Source organism: Daucus carota, chromosome 1 (genome assembly GCF_001625215.2).
Source record: "Daucus carota subsp. sativus chromosome 1, DH1 v3.0, whole genome shotgun sequence".
Classification (NCBI taxonomy): Eukaryota; Viridiplantae; Streptophyta; class Magnoliopsida; order Apiales; family Apiaceae; genus Daucus; species Daucus carota.
Genome location: NC_030381.2, coordinates 10045385 through 10066535, shown reverse-complemented (window position 1 = coordinate 10066535; position 21151 = coordinate 10045385). Strand labels below are relative to the sequence as shown.

Below are 21151 nucleotides of genomic sequence, written 5' to 3'. Positions count from 1 at the left end.
CCCATTATCAAAATCAATTGTCTACTTAATTCAACACCAGGCCAGCCAAAAACATGCACAAAAATATAGTAATAGTTAAGACACAAAATCAATAACTAATTGATACAACCCTCTTGGGTGTCACTGGGTTTGTCAGGGGTATTGGTACATAATGGAGCAAAAACAGCCCTCTTGTGTGTCACTGGGTTTTTATCTTTTTTTCGGTCGGAAAGTGGTGTTGAGGAATCATTAACTAATTGTACACTACTTTCCACCATGTTCAAATCTGGAATCACTGTAGGAAAATACATAAAAGTTGGAACCAAGAAAAAAGGGCCTTCATTAAAAAAAATGCACAATCAAGATCTAAACACAAACACTTTTTGGTATTTACGATCGAAAACAAAAATAAATGTAATATATGTGAAAACAAAATGGGTAAAATGCAATAACATAAATCAATTTATGAAACATCAAATAATTTAATGGAACACATTTATTACAGCATAACCAAACTAATGTCCCAAACATCTTTATTACTCAATCATGGCAAACTATGAGTGCTTGCATCTACTGAAAACAACATAATAAAATTGCTATATAATAAAATGTTTGAGTGAGGAGATACTCACAGGCGTCAATCACCCCTTTCTTAAGTCCAACACGTTGCATTCGGAACCCATCTTCTCCCATATTATGTTATATTAATATTGACCTAACCTAGAAAAATGATGAAAAAAACAGAGCATGATAAGCAAAAGATTAATATGAAGAAGAAGCAAAAAAAATGACTACAACCAAACATGAAAGAAGAAGCAAATCAAAAAATTACAATGGAAAGAAATTGATTAGCCGATGGAAACCATTGACAAATCTTGCTTTACTGTGGAGTATGAGATTTTGAAGAAGAGTTAAAGAAAAGGGAGCATATCTGACCATGAAAGACAAAGCTGAAGTACAGATTTTCGAAATGAAGGGCTTGATTTGATGACACGTTCCTTCGGTTCGTACATGTGAAAACGGAACACCGGATGAGACAGTAGAAGCAGCTGAAAAACTCTGCACAAAAGTGAAAAGAGTTTGTGCCTTTCTGTTTTGTGATGGGTACGTGTGTGAATTTGAAAGTCAAGTGGCAAGGTATGGTAAATAGTGCAAAATAGCGGAGGACGAACTGGTAATTAGCCATGCAAATAGCCTTCAGGCAATATCATTTAAAGAGATTTCAAATATAAGTATAATTTTTTTATAATTCTCCTTAAATGCACATATATATAGGTGATAGGGATTGGATTAAGTAAGTGTTACGACCCGATCCGATAAAAGCCCGTATAGCTGGATTAACCATGCTAAATTTCGCTTCGGCCCAATAACGGTCCGAACCAGATATACATGGATCGTAATATGGGCTCGAGGCCCATATGAAGGTCCAGCTACGAAATTAAATCCTACGATACGATTGACTCCCGTGGATAAACTCTCGAGAATCTAAGATAAGTGTCAACACTCGAGGATAAGAGTCCTACCTTATCTCTTGCTCCAAAGCATACTTCGATAAGAAGTCTGGTACATGGAATCGTACTTCCATCCGACTTCTGACTTCGAAGTGCCTATATAAAGGGCTCTACCCCTCATAACTAGAACTACGTTTTGGACTTGATTCTTCTCCAAGCAGAAGATACGTAGGCATCTCGCGCCGAGACCAGTCCAAAGCACCAATCGCTCACCCCTCGTTTTCTATTCCACAACATTTGGCGCCGTCTGTGGGAAAAAGACAACAACCATGACAAACCCAACCGGACCACGTTCTGAAATCCATGTTCCACGCAGTCGAACCACCACCGGAGTCTCGACTGAATCGATCCCCGTAACTACCTCCCTCCCGCTCGGTACGACCATTGCTCAAACCACCGCTCCCCTGACCTTTGGCTCGCTGCCCCCAATGACTCGAGTAATTGCAACCATTACCGATGCCGACACGCTTTACTCAACTGTCACGACAACCACTCGTGGAGGCACGGGTGATGACTATGTGCACGTAACTGATTACGACTCCTCCGAATCGGAGCAAGAGCATGATACCCCCCCTCGAAGGAGAAGAGATACCGAGCATACTCGACATCGTCGATGCCGCCATAGGCAGGAGACTAATGAGCCCCGAGGGGCGACGAACCAAGCTTATGAAGATCGAATCCGTGCTTATGAGGAGGAAATTGCACGATTGAAAAGGGACCAGGCAAAGTTACCACCCCCGGAACCAAGGGACGAAAACCCTCGTCAAACCAGCATGAACCAGATTCATTTGTTACCAGCGGGTGATCCCGATAACCCTGTTCCGCCCTTCACCCAAGAGATTATGGATACGAGGATCTCCAGAAAATTCAAACTCCCAACCATTAAAGCCTATGATTGCACGGGTGATCCCGCAAACCACGTTCGGATCTTTATGAACGCTCTGTTACTCCAACCCGTCACGGAAGCAATCAAGTGCCGTGCTTTTCCTCAGACCTTGAGTGGGATGGCTCAGCACTGGTATAGTCGCTTACCTCCAAACTCCATTTCTTGTTTTGCTGACTTGAGTAGGGCCTTCATAGGACAATTCGTTGGAAGCAAAACACACGCCAAAAGCTCCGCCTCGCTAATGAATTTACACCAGGGTAAAAACGAGTCGCTCCGAGAGTATATGAATCGTTTTACGAAAGAAGCCTTGAAGGTCTCAGACCTAGATCAGAAGGTAGCTATGATTGCACTCCAACAAGGCACTACCGATGACAACTTCCACCGATCATTAGCCAAGAGGGCCCCTAATAATATGAATGATTTACAGGAGAGAGCCGGGAAGTATATTAGGGCAGAAGAAAGCTTGAGGAAATCGCAGAACAATCAGGGACTAAATACCAATTTCAAGAAGCGCGGGAATGACACGGAGTATAACGCTGAGAATAAATACTCCAAGAAGGACGATGATGAAAAGTCGCCTGCTAAAAAGAAGTTAGGGCCGAGGTTTACTGAGTATGCTAGACTCAATGCCCCGAGGAGTCAAATCTTGATGAAGATTGAGAAGGATGAAAGTGTAAGATGGCCGAAGCCTATAAGGACCGATCCGGAGAAACGAAACAAAGATTTGTATTGTCGATTCCTTAAGGACATAGGGCATAAGACCGATGATTGCCGACAGTTGAAGGATGAAATTGAATTCTTGATCCGAAGAGGCAAGTTGTCTAAATTTACAAAGGATGGAGATAAGAATCATCGAGACAATGACAGCCGAGGAAGAGACAACGAGGATAAAAGAACTTGTTAGGTCCAATCAGACGTAGAAGGGGGGGGTTGAATACGTCGTACCAATTTCTTCGATTTAATTTAATTGCGGATAGTCTTGTTTCAGTCCATGTTAAATCAATCGTAAATAAATAACTCCAGCAAGTCGAGGAATATTCTTATATTAGAAATAATCCTCGGGTGCTACAAATTCCAACACAAGTGTCGGCTGCAGAGACTACAATCACTCTATTACAAACTCTCGATAAAAACGATCTTCTAATTTAACTCTCGAGAATGTGTATAGTGTGTGCACTTACAAAGTGTGTAGTTGTTTTCAAATGAAAACACAAACCTCTATTTATAGGCTTTCCAACAACTAACCATGGTTAACGAGTTCGTCCTGGACGACTTGAGTTCGTCCTGGACGGATTCGATTTACAAAAGTAAATCTAACTCCTCAGAACTTGAAGTGGCGCCAATTACATATATATATACACATATATATATCACAAACTTGCGCTTGGATATACACATATGTATACAGATAAGGGGTCAAATGTTGCGCTTCCAGGAGGTCAAACATGGCGCCCTTTCTGATGCTTCAATGGTCTTTGACTTAGAGAAATTCTGTTTCCACAAACTTGCGCTAGTGAAGAGAATGAGAGGCGCAACCTTTGACTTAGTCAAAGGTTGCGCTCCAATGCAGTGGTAACTCCACTGTATGGAACACTTAGACACTTTCTCAACAACTACACTGTGACTAAGAGAAGCGCAGGTTTTGACTTTGGTCAAACCTGGCGCCTCATTCCTTCCACAGTGCCAAGAGTGGTGTAAGCGCAGGTTTTGACTTATGGTCAAACCTTGCGCCACACAGTGCAAGTATACTGTCTATGACTTAGACAGAATTTCACAAGCCTTTCAAATTGCACACACATACATGTATATATATATATATATATATAATTAATTGTCTTTATTTAATTACTTGAATTTAATAGTATTCAAGTAATTCACAATTAACAATATATGTGTATATATATATATATATATATATATATATATATATGGCAATTAAATCCATTGTCCTCTTCTGAACTGTTTAATTGACTTGATCAATTAATCCGTTGATCAGATCCATTGAATACTTTCGTACGTCCTGACGTCCTGTGCACTGGTCTGGTTCACGAACGACTCGAACTGAAATAATTCTTTGAATCCTTTGCTTAATAATATACTTGATCAGTCATTCCGGGTTAGGTGTTGCTTCGATAAATTTGATTATAAATAATCAAATTAAATATACTGAAATCTTTTGGTCTTTGATACTTGATCTTCAGACAATCTTGATAGCAGAAACATATTAAACTTTGTTCTTCACTGAGGCTTGAACATGTTAATGAACTTCTTCCAATGGACGGATGCTCGTCTCAGATATCTTGATTGTCTTTGTCTGTTCGTATCGAATCTCCAACCTGTAGATTCCTGTATTATACTTACGTATTGTTTCCTGTCTTTTGTTGTGTTGAGTTATCGTAATTACATTTACATTACATTATGCTTTACAATCTCCCCCTATTTGATTGTTAGAGTTCGACAAGCAAATCCTTTAAGAGGATAACTCAACTGACACAATGAAAAAGCATACTATTTTAAACAGGAAATAATACTAAGTACAGTCTGGATTATATCTTACATTTTCCAGAATTCAAAAGTAAATACAAGCAGCCATTTGTTCCTCTAGCCTGAACTAATCTGTCCTTGGTTTCTTGGCTCTTGCATTCAGCAGCTTTTGCTCAGCTTTCCTCTTTGCAGCTTCCTCTACTCTCTTCTGAGTAAGCTTGTTTTCAATCTCTTCAATCCTTGCTGTAATGGTACTCAGTGCCACTTGCTCCAGTGTATTCTCAGGTGGAGGTTGCTCTAGATTTTTCTTCATCTTCTCTAAAGTTTGCAGGTGAACCATCTTCTTCAACTTCTTAAAAGTGACATTCATCTCCATTCCTTCAATTTTCATAATGATCCTTGATGGATGAGCACGAACTCTAGAAGTGTTGTGGACAGTCTCTACAGCTTTTCTTATCTCCAGAAGATCAATCAAATCTTTGAGCACACTCTTGTCTTCTTTTACCACTGACCACTTAACAGCTGCAACTGCACGAGTGATTCTTTTGGAATTGAGTTTTCCAATCTCTGTGAGTGGTATAGCAGTGACTTCAGAGTCTTTCTTCTTCTTGAATATGACAGAAGTAGGATTGTAAGTGACAACAGGAGCATTTGGATTTTCAGGAATTTCAGGGTTGAGTGGAGGCAGTGGATATGGTGGTTGACGATTGATGGCTGACAAGTCTAAGTCTCTCAGAGCAGCAAAGTTCAGACGATAAGCATATAACAATTCAGCAGTTAGTCTTCCCTTGCTAGTCCTTGAGCACTTCTCCCTGACTTGAGCTTCCAGATATTTCAGTATACGAGGATTGTATGTTGATAATGCTTCATCAGTGAGTCCAATACTCTGAATCATACCATCCTTGAAATACTTGATAACTGAAGGCTTGTCATGAATTTCAACTCCAATATCAGATATCCAATCTTCCACCATATCTCTGAATATTTCATTATGCTTTCTGCCGGTTGAGATGATCTTGTTTCTTACCACAAACAGCTCAGTTAAAGAAAGATCTCTGAGAAACTGACTTGACACATGCTTGAGTCCATGGCCTTCTCTCTGTAGCTCAAATGATATGTTCACCATCCACCCTCTCCTGGGAAGAACAGCAACAGACACAGTTGAAATGATATCATTTAACACCTCGTGATAATCATGTAAATCCTTGTAGTTGTTCCTGAAGGAGTCAAAGATATCTTTTACTTCGTCATCATCATTGTCTTGAGTGACCTCTGGAAAATCAAACACAGATCTAGCAGCATCCCATTCAGCTCCATCTTTATGTAAGTTGGCAAGTCTCCTTTCCCTTCGAATCCGTCTTTGGTTTTCTAACTTCTCCCTTGCTCTCCTTTGCTCAGCATAATCCCTAGCAACATTAGCAATGTCTTGTGGATTTGCAATTTCAAACTCTTCAGCAGGAAAGATGTCATTGTGATATGCAAGTTCATCAGCAAAGACTTCAGTGTCTGGGATTTCTCCTTCTTCAAGATCTTCATTCTCAGCACCAACCATCCTAATCACCCTGTCATCCACAAACTTAGGGATGTATTCATCATGACTGTAACTGAATTGATGTTTCAGAGCAGAATTAATCAGTTCTTCAGACACCCCTGTGAGCACCCTTTTTCCCTTTGCTTTTTCAGCTGCTCTCTCCCCCTCAGTTGAGTAATCCTCTCTGGAAGGTTGAGATGCCAGCAATTTAGCTTCAAGAGCAGCCAATCTTTGCTCCATAGTAGACTTAATCTCTACCAACTCCTCCCGTAGAACAAGATTTTCATCTTCAAGATGTTGAACTTTGAATTTCAGAGCTTCAAATTCTGTCACAGATACAGTTGGAATTGGTGTAGGTTGGGCTGTTGGGTTCTCACTTGTTCGTTCTGTAGGTGTTTCTCTCGTTTCACTCAAAGCTAGAACACTCAGTGGGTCAGAGGGTTTCTGTATAGCAAGTTCTGTTGGTGTTTCCCTCTCACTCAAAGATATTCCAGCATCCTTAGATGTACCTGCAGAAGAAATCTTCTTAGCCTCTTCTAGAGAGGTCACAGAAGGTGCAATGAAGGTTCGTGAGCCTTCGTCCTCAGTTTCCTCGTCAGATGAATCTGAGTCATAAGAAACAAGTTGCCAACTACTCGAAGGTAGTGAGTCCTTAGATGGATCCTGAGTTGGAATCTCAGGGTGGGTAGACACAGGGCTCGAAGGATGTGATCCTTGAATTGGCGAAGCACCCTGGTTTCCCACAACTGCCTTTGACGGCGAAAGACTTTGTGACAAGTCCTCTATAACTGGCACACTTCCTGATATGAAGGGCTCAGAAACAGATTGCCGTTCACCTTCGAGAGGTGAAGAGTCCTTTGAAGGATCTGGGAATGTTCCTCCCAGGGGGGTAGACAAGGATGTAGAATGTGGCAATTCATCCAAGTTTCCCCCAGAAGCCTGTGAAGGCAATTGACCCTGAAGAGGATCAGAAACAACAGTGTCTGTCCCTGACATGGACGACAAAGTGTTAGCAACCGTCAATTCTTCCATCGTGTGTGCAACCTCACTGTGCATTGGAATAGTATTTGGCTGAGGTGGTGAAGAAATAGACATATCTGCAGTTGTCTCAGGTTCTATTCTCCTTTCTTGACTAGGAGACAGAGCTGCAGTTTCAGAAACAATCTCCTTATGTGGTGCACTTAAGGCACTTTCTCCCTCGCTCTCAGGAATAGTAAGTGGTTGGCTGAGGGGTAGAGTAGTTTCTGCTTCAGTTGTTTGTGAGGTGGTGCCTTGGTTATGAACTTGTGGGATTTCAAATTCATTGGCACTTGTGATAGGAGGTGAAAGCTGATTGGAATCCAGAAGATTCTGAACCCATTCAGGTGCACTAAAGGAAAGATTGTCAGAATCAGAATGAATACCTGACTGTAGCAGTGGATTGTAAGTGTTGGTGACGAGTTCATCAATATCCACCATTGCATCATCAGAAGGTGCAGCTACAGTGACTTGAACAGGAGTATCCACTTCATCCTCAGAATCAGTGGAATTATCCTGTAAAGAATCCTCTCCGTCAGATTGAGCATTGTTGTCAGAGGATGTTTCAGCATCTTCCACTATCACCTCTTCTTGAACTTGAGAATTTTGAGTCTCAGGGATATTAGCTTGATGAGATGACTCAGTGACTTCTTCAGCTTGTGTTTCAGGGGCCTCTTCTTCCTGAACCACTGGATCAGCAACATTTTGAATGTGTGGTGGAGGCAAGTTCTGGTTGTTTAAGAATTCTTGCATTGCCTCCGGAAGAACCACATCCTCATTGTTGGTGTAGTTCTGATGGTTTTCCAGCATAGAAATGACCCTAGTAGTCATGAAAGAGCATAAAACATTGTCTATATTGGGATAGACAGCTCTTTTAGCAGGAGTCAGCAGTTGATTCAGCACAATCTGGAAGAACCGAGGATAGAGGAGTATATTCCTGTTTTTCCTTAAGGAGTCCTGAAAAGCTCCCATGATTAAGTGTCCCAGATTTATCCTTGTGTTCTGTGCTATTGCAATTCCTATTTCCTGGTTGAAGATAGTAATTCCATGGAACCCTCCAGTCTTTGGTGCAAATACATGAGAAATGGAATTAAAGAAGAAATTCCATTCTCTGGGTAAATGCTTGACGTACATCTTTCCTGGAAGATCACCATTCTCCCTCTGGCAGTGAATAGCAAAGAAAAAGTTTGTCCTTTCAGCCCTGTCTGGAACAGCTTCAAAATTGTCAGTTGGCAGATGGAGTGCATTGTTCAGAGTTTGTTCAGTTATCATCAGTGTTCGTCCCTGAATAACACACTTGAGTCCAAATACCTGTCCTTCATTTACAACAGAAACGGAAGACAGAAAATCTCGAAGTAGAGATTTGTTAAGATAAACAGACTCTGTCATAGCAAATCGTGCAAATGAGAATTCTGACATATATCTAACCCAGCGTCGATAATTCGCTTGCGTAATTAAATTATTATTTTCAACAATAGTGAAATTTGTTTTCGGAATCTCAAAATTTGCAGCCATTTTTAATTAGAATTAAAAATGATTATAAATTTCGTTTCACGAATAAACACGAACAAATTTCAACTTATGTCACGAAAATAATTAATTAATAACGCTCCGTAAAACCCTAAATTCAAGAATTTCAGATTTCGATGAAATTACAGTATGTTATACTCCTTGAAATTCTAAGAATTATGGTATCGGTTTCGCAAATTTTCGATGCTAAACTCACGTAAAAAACTGTCCTAGAAGTCCAAGAGGTTCGAAAAACCCTTACGAAAAACGATCACGGATCGTAAAAAGATTTAGATGTAAGTGAAGTGCTCGTAAAGGGGATCACGATTCTAGTCTCAGAAATCAAAATGGACAAGGTATGTGTATGCTGTGGTCGATTTAAAATCACGAACTCGGCTGAAGTTTTGAAAGTGGGAGAGGGTTTCGACAGTGTATGTACGTGTGTATATCGATGAACTGATAGAAAAAAAAATGCTAAGTGTTTGTATATAAGTATACAGAGGGGCGAAGGAGCGCAACATGTGAAATGACAACTATAACCCCTATACTACACTTAGTATCTACACGGCGGCGCAACAAAGACATTTACCAAATTGCCCTCTATACACAGCACAGTGTATAGAGGCGCAACTTTCCCATACTTAGAAAACTTGACACCAAATGTATTAAAACATATACGACCCGAGGCGCAAACTTTGACTTTTGGTCAAAGTTTGCGCTTCAACATACAGTGCAGTACACTTGAGACTTAAAAAAAATCAAGTCCCAACAGCCAAGCCAAGGACTGATCCTGGGCGCAAGTTTTGACTTGGTCAAACCTTGCGCTTGGGTTCAGTACAAATATACAATTCAAAGTTTGTTTATTGAATTATTTTGTTCGAAACAAAATAATTTAATAAATGACTTGAATAAATCACAATTAATTTAAATAAAGTTAAACTAAATTAAAATTAGTCAACCAGTATCTAAATTGATCATGCTGCAAGTATTTTAATTAAAATTAATTAATGGACAACTTAAAATAATTTGAATTGCTTCAAATCCATTAATCAACTATAATTAAAATATGAATTAAATAAACACTAATATTCATTAATTGAATATAAGCACTTAAATAATTCAAGAAAATTAATTCTAAATATCTACCACTTAGCAATTAATCACATAATCACATAGAATCATGCACATCATATAAATCATGGCAAATAATTAAAACTAATTATCAGAAAATTATGTAAAATACTGGATGCTCTTTGTAAATTCACAAGTCCTGAAAATATGTACATTTTAAAACTTGTGAACTTACGAACAAATTGCAGTTATTTCTTGTCTAATTAATTAGACATATTTAACATCCCAAGTTCACCAACCAGTCTAGAGAAAGTGGATTCGTCTAGTGGTTTAGTGAAGATGTCTGCAATTTGTTGATCAGTAGGTACGAAGTGTAACTCTACTGTTCCATTCATGACATGCTCGCGAAGGAAATGATACCTGATATCAATATGCTTTGTCCTGGAGTGTTGAACAGGATTGTTGGCAATGGCAATGGCACTCGTGTTATCACACAGAATCGGAATTTTATCCAACATGAGTCCATAATCTTGTAGTTGATTCCTCATCCACAAGATTTGAGCACAGCAACTCCCAGCAGCTATGTATTCAGCTTCAGCTGTAGACGTAGACACGGAGTGTTGCTTCTTGCTATACCATGACACCAACCTTCGTCCAAGAAACTGACAGCTTCCTGAAGTACTTTTCCTATCAATCTTACATCCTGCAAAGTCAGAATCTGTATAGCCAATCAGATTAAAACCTGTATCTTTAGGGTACCAAATCCCTAAATTGGGGGTTCCCTTAAGATACCTAAAAATACGCTTAACAGCTATAAGATGTGACTCTTTAGGATCAGCCTGGAATCTAGCACATAAACAAGTTGCGAACATGATATCTGGTCTACTAGCAGTTAAGTATAAGAGAGAGCCAATCATACCTCGATACTTCATGATGTCAACTGACTTACCAGATTTGTCCTGATCAAGTTTGACAGCAGTTGGCATAGGAGTTTTGGCAGGAGATGCTTCTTCCATTCCATATTTCTTCAGAAGATCCTTGATGTATTTAGATTGGCAGATAAAAATACCGTCAGGCTTCTGAATGACTTGAAGTCCTAGGAAGAAGGACAATTCTCCCATCATGCTCATCTCATACTTGCTCTGCATTAACTTAGCAAATCTCTCGCACAAAAGATCATTAGTAGAACCAAATATAATGTCATCGACATATACTTGTACAAGAATTATATCATCCTTATGCTTTTTATGGAAAAGAGTTTTATCGATGATACCTCTGGTGAAACCATTTTCAAGTAAGAACTTGGAAAGAGTGTCATACCAGGTTCGAGGGGCTTGCTTCAGGCCATAGAGTGCTTTGAAGAGAAAGTATACGAAGTCTTCAAATTCTTTGTCTTCAAACCCAGGGGGTTGTTCAACATAGACTTCCTCTTCCAGATCACCATTCAGGAATGCACTTTTCACATCCATCTGATATACTTTGAAGTTGGAGTGTGCTGCAAATGCTAAGAACATCCTGATTGCTTCAAGCCTAGCAACTGGAGCATAGGTTTCATCATAATCAATTCCTTCTTCTTGTGAATAACCCTTTGCAACCAGTCTTGCCTTATTCCTCGTAACAATACCATCTTCATCCAGTTTGTTTCTAAAAACCCATCTAGTGCCAACTATAGATTTTCCTTTAGGTCTTGGCACCAGCTTCCAAACTTTCTGCCTTTCGAATTGATTGAGTTCTTCCTGCATTGCAGATACCCAATCTGGATCACTTAGAGCCTCTTCAACTTTCTTTGGTTCTATCTGAGACAAGAATCCAGCAAAGTTGCATTCATTCTGAGTTGCTCTTCTAGTCTGCACTCCTGTGTCTGGATCACCAATGATTTGTTCAACAGGATGGTCTCTACTCCATACCCTTTGTCTTGGCAGATTCAATCTTGATGATTCACCAAAATCATAGTTGTGTTGAGTGTGATGACTAGTGGATCCACTTTGACTTACTCCCCCTGAGCTGATATAGATTCTATTTGATGATCCTCCACTTTGACCACTGTGACCATGATGATCATTTGTATTGTTGCCAATACTTCCTCCAGATGGTTCAGGATCAGCATTTCCTTCATTTGAATTAGGTTCCCTTATATCAGCTTCAGGTTGATCCTCTCCTAAATAGATGTCTTCTAAATTCTCAAACTCCAGAGAATCAGATTCATTTTCTTTTTGGAGACTTGGGAGTTTGGTATCATCAAATCTTACATTGATGCTTTCAATCAGTTTGTCGTCATTGATCAGATAAACCCTGTAGGCCTTAGACTCCAAAGAATAACCCAGAAATATGCCTTCTTCAGCTTTGGCATCAAACTTTCCCAAATGCTCTTCTTTTAACACAAAGCATTTTGCACCAAACACATGAAAGTAACTCAGTGATGGTTTTCTGTTGGCCATTACTTCATAAGGAGTCTTATCTAAATCCTTGTTAATCAGGGTACGATTTTGAGTGTAGCAAGCAGTGCTTACAGCTTCAGCCCAGAAATAGATTGGAAGTCTTGATTGACTAATCATTGTCCTTGCTGCTTCAATCAAGGTTCTGTTCTTCCTTTCTACGACACCATTTTGTTGTGGAGTCCTTGGAGCTGAATACTGACGAGAGATGCCCTTATCAGTACAGAAGTCATTAAGAACAGCATTACGAAATTCTGTTCCATTATCTGATCTGATTGCCCTTACTGGCAGATCTGCTTCCTTTTCAATCTTCTTGATATGATCAATGATGACGAGTGCTGCTTCATCCTTTGAATGTAAGAATAATACCCATGTGTATTTTGAGTAGTCATCGACGATCACAAGAGCATATCTTTTCCTTGATATAGAAGGAATGTTGACTGGTCCAAACAGATCCATATGAATCAGTTGAAGGGGTGAACCAATATCAGTCATGCCTTTGCTCCTGTGTGATGCTTTCTTTGACTTCCCTTTTTCACATGCATCACAGAGTCCTTCTTGACAGAATTCTTTCTGTGGCAATCCTCTCACAAGTTCCCTTTTGACTAAAGAGTTCATAGTCTTAAAGTTCAAGTGTGAGAGCTTCCGATGCCATAACCAACTATCATCAGCAGAGGCCTTGGTGTAGAAACACTTGACCTCCCCCTTACTTGCTGAGTCTATGTCGGCTATAAACAAACTTGATTTTCTTACACCACGAAGTGTAAGATCCTTGTTCTTCCGGTTCTGGATTAAGCAAACTTCCTTCTGAAAGATTACGTCGTATCATTTGTCACAGAACTGACTGATACTCAGTAAATTGTGCTTAAGTCCTTCTACCAGAGAGATATCTTCAATGATGACATTTCCAACTTTCAGCTTACCATATCCCGTTGTAAAACCTTTGCTGTCATCTCCAAAGATTACAATTGGGCCGGTTCTCATCACCACATCTGTGAGCAGGGACTTTTCTCCAGTCATGTGTCTTGAACAACCACTATCAAGAACCCACACAACTTTACTTTTCCTTCCTGTGCCCTGCATTCACAAATGGATTAAACTTTCTTTGGTACCCAGACGTTCTTGGGTCCAGGTGATTTAGTAGAAACAGGATTATCAACAGAAACTGGTTTAACATGTGCTTGTTCAGGGGTGACTGGACTCTTCTCCTTTTTAGTCTTAGCAGAAGTGCTTTTAGACTTGAAGTTGGGAGTTTCCTTCTTCTTAGAAGGACTAGCAGTCTTTGCCACAGGGGCAACAGAAGATGCAGGCATATTCATATTCATGGTAGATGGTGCAGAAAAAGATGCATTCAACATGGTAAAGCATGCAGACATCATATTCATAGCACATAGCATGCGACCTACTCTACCACATGGCAAATGAACAGCATTCATGTTAACAGTATTAGGCATGCTAGAAACAGAATTATCTACTTTAATGACTTTACATGCATGAGTAAGATGATTAGTAGAATTGCAATTATTACAAACCTTTCTAGCATTAGAATTCCTAGAATTGGTGTTCTTAGGATCTAACTTGCCATTCCTGTTGTTCTTCTTTTTGTTGGAACTAGTACTTCCTAATCCAGTTTTATCTGAGTCATCTCTGACTTGGGAATTGGAAGGTACATCTTGTGATTCCTGTTTTACTTGAGGCTTAACAACTTCCTCATTTTTCAACTCTTCCTTGATGACAAGGTCTTCTTCTATCAGAGGTTCTGTTTGTGCCATTCTAAAGATAGGGGTCTTGGTGTTCTTCAGAATTTTAGGTATATTTGTTCCTTCAGGAGCATTCTCAGTTCCTGCTGAAACAAATATGCCTTCATTCTCTTTTCTCTTCTTTCTTTTAGCACTTTCCAAAGAACTATAGTCAAGGCCAATAGCAACCTTCTTATCAACCCTTTGACTATCCAAGATCTCTTTCTGTAGAAAAGCAGAATTCTGATAGGCCCTAAGCTTAGTTTCTAGGTCAGCAATCTGAGACCTAAGGGACTCCTCAATTTCTGCACTACACTTCTCCTTATTCTCTAGATATTCAATTCTATCTTTAAGGTTAGTGTTCATGAGTTTCTCTAAAGCTAATTCATCTACTCTATCTTCAAGTTTAGCTATCTTTAGAGAAAGACTACAGTTATCTGATTCTGAAGCTAATAAACTAGTGTGCAAGTTATACATCTCTTGACCTAGTTCATTTATAGTCTTTTTATAATCAGCAGTAGTCATGTCATCAACAGAAATTTCAGGAGATACCTGAGATGGAGATTCCTCGACAGTGTCAGCCATTAATGCAAATGCATAATTGCTCTGGACAGGTTCATCATCAGAATCTGTGTCATCCCAGCTTTTTCCCTCAGCAATGTAAGCCCTTCCTTTGTGCTTGGCCACCATTGCTTCCAACTTAGCTTTTAGCTTCTCATTCTCTTTCTTCAGATCCTCATAAGAATTCTTCTTATCATATGAGTTGCTTCTGACAGGAGCTGCTTTGGGTTTCCTGCACTCTGTTGCAAAGTGCCCTAAGTCATTGCAGTTGTAGCATCTGACCTTGCTCTTGTCGTACATGTTTGGTTTGAAACTGCCAGTACTCTTTGACCCTGACCCTGAGTATCCTCCTTTACCCTGAAACTTGTTCCCTGAAGCTTTCTTGTACCGGGGGTTCTTCCTGAACTTGATATGCTTGAACCTTGCAGCCATATAAGCCATTGACTTATCTTCCAGCTGCTCCAGCTCTTCTTGAGTGTAAAACTCATCCTCCGGTTCATCAGAAACTTCATCAGCTTCAGCTTCTACAATCTCAGTAATGGTAGAAGGATAGTCAGCTTTGATGGATGAACAATCACTCTGAGCAACAGTGTGATCATTGATACCATATTCAACTAATTGTTGATAACCAAAGTATGGTTGATCAGCAATAAGTGCAGTGGTCTTCTGTAAGGCCATACTCTTGGATTCTGTTGATCCACCACCATATATGATCTTTCTCTGTTCAAGTTCCATCTCAAACGTCTTCAGTTTTCCAAACAGTTTTTCCAAAGTCATAGTTCTGAAGTCGCTTCTTTCCCGGATGGTCTCTGTCTTTACAACTAGATGGGGTGGCATCACAAATGAGAACTTTCTGTTAATCTCTTTCTGTGGATAAGTCTTTCCATGCAGGGTGAGTTCATTCAACAACAGCATGAACCTCTCATAGATTTGAGAAATGTTCTCTCCAGGTATTGCCTGAAATGCTTCATATCTGGCAATTAGCATATCGTATCTATTTTCCCTGACTTCTTCAGATCCCTCCATCAATGCCTCAATAGTGTCCCACATCTGCTTTGAAGTTTTCAGACTTAGTATCAGATGTGTCATTGTCTTGGTCATTGATTCAACAATTATGAGTTGCAGATTATGATCATGTGCAACATATTCCTTATCAGTGTCAGTGTATTCACTTTTCTCTTTGGGAACAGACTTTTGTGGAATACGAACACCATTTTCAACAGATTCAGGAATAATCTTCATAGGCACAAATGGACCATTTTCCAGAATCCCAATGAACATGGGATTAGCAACTCTGATGTACAGCAACATCTTCATCTTCCAGTTGTTGTAGTCATCCTTGTCAAATGGAGGTACTTTGATTCCTAACTTGTGTGTCGACATTGTTATCAGATAAAATTACGATTGTACGGACAACTAGCTTTTCAGATTGGTTACGGATCTCAGACCTGTATATCGATCAGCTAAGCTCTGATACCAATTGTTAGGTCCAATCAGACGTAGAAGGGGGGGGGGTTGAATACGTCGTACCAATTTCTTCGATTTAATTTAATTGCGGATAATCTTGTTTCAGTCCATGTTAAATCAATCGTAAATAAATAACTCCAGCAAGTCGGGGAATATTCTTATATTAGAAATAATCCTCGGGTGCTACAAATTCCAACACAAGTGTCGGCTGCAGAGACTACAATCACCCTATTACAAACTCTCGATAAAAACGATCTTCTAATTTAACTCTCGAGAATGTGTATAGTGTGTGCACTTACAAAGTGTGTAGTTGTTTTCAAATGAAAACACAAAGCTCTATTTATAGGCTTTCCAACAACTAACCATGGTTAACGAGTTCGTCCTGGACGACTTGAGTTCGTCCTGGACGGATTCGATTTACAAAAGTAAATCTAACTCCTCAGAACTTGAAGTGGCGCCAATTACATATATATATACACATATATATATATCACAAACTTGCGCTTGGATATACACATATGTATACAGATAAGGGGTCAAATGTTGCGCTTCCAGGAGGTCAAACATGGCGCCCTTTCTGATGCTTCAATGGTCTTTGACTTAGAGAAATTCTGTTTCCACAAACTTGCGCTAGTGAAGAGAATGAGAGGCGCAACCTTTGACTTAGTCAAAGGTTGCGCTCCAATGCAGTGGTAACTCCACTGTATGGAACATTTAGACACTTTCTCAACAACTACACTGTGACTAAGAGAAGCGCAGGTTTTGACTTTGGTCAAACCTGGCGCCTCATTCCTTCCACAGTGCCAAGAGTGGTGTAAGCGCAGGTTTTGACTTATGGTCAAACCTTGCGCCACACAGTGCAAGTATACTGTCTATGACTTAGACAGAATTTCACAAGCCTTTCAAATTGCACACACATACATGTATATATATATATATATATATATATATATAATTAATTGTCTTTATTTAATTACTTGAATTTAATAGTATTCAAGTAATTCACAATTAACAATATATGTATATATATATATATATATGGCAATTAAATCCATTGTCTTCTTCTGAACTGTTTAATTGACTTGATCAATTAATCCGTTGATCAGATCCATTGAATACTTTCGTACGTCCTGACGTCCTGTGCACTGGTCTGGTTCACGAACGACTCGAACTGAAATAATTCTTTGAATCCTTTGCTTAATAATATACTTGATCAGTCATTCCGGGTTAGGTGTTGCTTCGATAAATTTGATTATAAATAATCAAATTAAATATACTGAAATCTTCTGGTCTTTGATACTTGATCTTCAGACAATCTTGATAGCAGAAACATATTGAACTTTATTCTTCACTGAGGCTTGAACATGTTAATGAACTTCTTCCAGTGGACGGATGCTCGTCTCAGATATCTTGATTGTCTTTGTCTGTTCGTATCGAATCTCCAACCTGTAGATTCCTGTATTATACTTACGTATTGTTTCCTGTCTTTTGTTGTGTTGAGTTATCGTAATTACATTTACATTACATTATGCTTTACAGAACTCAGCCTCGAGGGCCTATGATTAACGTGATCTTTGGAGGACCTACGGCTGCAGGCACTTCCAGTAATTCGAGAAAAGCTTATGCAAGGGAAGTGATGAGCATAGTTGGAGAACCTCAAAAATGAGCAAAAATTGACTATGCAATGGCATTCGATAACATCGACCTTGAGAAGGTAAAATTCTCCCATGATGACCCCTTAGTAATTACACCAGTGATTGGAAACTCGTCTGTAAAGAGAGTACTTGTCGATAATAGAGCCTCAGTGGATATCTTGTTCTATGATGCATATGAAAAGATGGGGTACTCTGATACTCAACTGACACCCTCGGACATGCCTATATATGGCTTCAACAATGTGGAAACAAAGATCGAAGGCATGATCTAGCTACCTGTAACTATGGGTACCGAACCTAGGCAAGCCACGTGTATGCTAAATTTCTTGGTTGTTAAAGCCTCATCAACCTATAATGCCATCCTTGGAAGGACTGGGATACACGCCTTCAAGGCAATTCCGTCCACTTACCACATGAAGATTAAATTCCCAACTAGGAACGGAATTGGAGAGGAATTGGGAGATCAGAAAATGGCCCGAAGTTGTTATGTTGGAGCATTGAGATCCGCAGGAACTGGGGGGCAAGTGCTGCCCATAGAGGACCTTGATGTCCGAGAAGAGGAAGAAAGAAGAGGCAAGCCTGCCGAGGACTTGATTCCAATCCCATTATATACTGAGGAACCCGAAAAGGTCACCTATGTTGGAGCATTACTCCAGGAAAACTTGAAGCAAGAACTAGTGAAATTCTTGAGGAACAACCGTGATGTTTTTGCTTGGACAGCGACCGACATGCCAGGTATCGACCCCTTATTTATGACTCACAAGTTGAATGTGAATCCTGATAGGAAACCGATTAAGCAAAAGAAGAGGAACTTCGCCCCTGAAAGGCAGGAATCCATTAAATAGGAGGTCGATAAGTTGTTAGAAGCAGGGTTTATTGAGGAAATGCAATTTCCAGAATGGTTAGCTAACCCCGTCATGGTCAAGAAGGCTAATGGAAAATGGAGGATGTGTGTGGACTTCACTGACCTGAATGATGTTTGCCCTAAGGATTGTTTCCCACTTCCAAGGATAGATACACTAATAGACGCCACTGCTGGTCATGAGATGCTAAGCTTCATGGACGGGTTCAGAGGATATAATCTGATCCGGATGGACAAGGACGACGTACCCAAGGTATCATTCATCACTAACTTTGGCGTATTTTGTTATTTGGTTATGGCATTTGGACTTAAGAATGCAGGAGCCACATACCAACGTCTGGAAAACAAGATGTTTAAACATCTGATAGGTAAGACTATGGAAGTATACGTTGATGATATGTTGGTGAAAAGCTTGAATAAAGTGGATCACCTAGAACACTTGAAAGAGGCTTTTGAAGTCCTGAGGACGCATAAGATGATGTTAAACCCGGCCAAGTGTGCCTTTGGGGTTGGTTCCGGGAAGTTCCTGGGTCTAATGGTCTCCAAACGCGGTATTGAGGCCAACCCTGACAAAATAAAAGCTATCCTCGACATGGAACCACCCAAAAGTATAACGGATGTACAGAAGTCAACAGGAAGGATCGCGGCCCTGGGAAGATTTGTATCCAAGTCTGGAGACAAATGTTTACCTTTCTTCAAAGCGTTAAAGAAGGTTAAGAACTTCGAGTGGACAGAGGAGAGCCAAGTAGCTTTTGAACAACTAAAAAAGTACATGGCAGAGCCACCTCTCTTACCGAAACCTATTGATGGCGAGACCTTATATGTATACTTGGCTGTTTCTGAACAAGCACTGAGTGCTGTATTAGTTCGGGAGGAATTGAAAGTTCAGAAACCAGTGTACTATATGAGCAAGGTTTTGCATAGAGCGGAACTCAATTACTCGGTGATCGAAAAGTTTGCTTTGGCCATGATTACGGCCTCAAGGATGTTTAGACCATATTTTCAGTCTCACAAAATAGAAGTCTTGACGGACTAACCTCTTCGTAACGTTATACATAGCCCTAAGGCTAGCGGAAGATTAATCAAGTGGGCAATTGAGCTCGGGGAGTTTGATATCCGATACAAGCCACGAGCAGCGATTAAGGCTCAAGCTTTAGCTGACTTCCTCGTGGAATGTACCATTAACAGCGAGGAAGTCGGGGGGCAGGAAAACAAGGTTGAAGAACCCAAGGAACCTAAAGAATATTGGTCACTATTTTTTGACGGGGCTTCAAAAACAAAAGGTAGTGGTGCAGGACTTGTGCTACAAAGCCCTGATGGCTTTACTGTGGAATATTGAAAGGCATATGTTTAGCCTATTTGTAATTAAAAAGGTACCAACTCAACTCTGATAAGAAAGCAAGGTAAATAGCAAGTACTCTTGAAGGAATCCGTACGAAGAACGTCAAGTGATTTATTGAAATTATATGTCTGAAGAATTTCAGGATGCTGCTGCACACCACTGGAAGAAGTTCATTAATATGTTCAAGCCTCAGTGTACAAATAATCTTTTGTAGCACGTCCAGAAGTCCAGAAGGTATAAAGTTTTAATACTTTATTTATTCAGAAGATTCCATACTATTGTTACTAATGAAGAAGAACTACGAAGACAAAGAATCGACGAACAAGCCACGTCTCAAATGTTTATTTGATAAAGAATATTTAATTCAGCTAGATACAGATGAACCAGACAGTACATTTGTGTGTCAGCTACTCAGATTAAGTGTTCTGCATCAACTACAAGTGGCCGTTCGATCAAGACAGAAATCTACAACGTTCAACAAAGCCTGGAGTCCCTGCTGCTAAAGGAATATAATTTTATAAATATTTATTTAATTATTTCACTCTTCAAATTAATTAAATTGGTTGTATAATTTATTTATTAAATTAATTCACCTTCGAATTAATTTAATTTATGAATTTATATAATTAATATAATTAAGTGAGTAATTAGTAAGTATTTATTTAATTAAATCAAGTGTTTTAATGCATATTGGACTCGGTATGACATTCTCAGATAATGTCATACCGTGTCAATTGAGCAGACATTCACAGAATAGGCTTTAATATGACATACTGATGAGTATTGCATGGCTTAATCAATCGGTATGACTTTCTTATTAAAAGTCATACCGTGTACTTGATTCTGACTTGAGCTGATATAACCTTGTGAATGTCATACCGTTTGTTGGTATCAGACATTCACTGGTATGACTTAATAAAGTCATACCGTGTCATCCACTCAGGCATTTGGCAGTTGTGTGTATGACTTGCATTTGTATGACTTGAAAAAGTCATACCGAAGGCAACCGAATGTCTTTTGTGTTCAAAGTCATACCGAATGACTTAGTGGCCAAGTATAGAATGTCATACCGTGCCTATGCAGTATGACATTACTTGTTTAT

General features: G+C 39.6%; 1 protein-coding gene across 1 annotated transcript; it reads left to right on the top strand.

Moving 5' to 3' along the window:
- The first annotated feature begins 1759 nt into the window (after window positions 1-1759).
- On the top strand, window positions 1760-3280 carry LOC135151303 (uncharacterized). The gene has a single exon (XM_064089316.1). It carries the CDS (start codon window positions 1760-1762, stop codon window positions 3278-3280), a length of 1521 nt encoding a protein of 506 aa, XP_063945386.1.
- Window positions 3281-21151: the final 17871 nt, after the last annotated feature.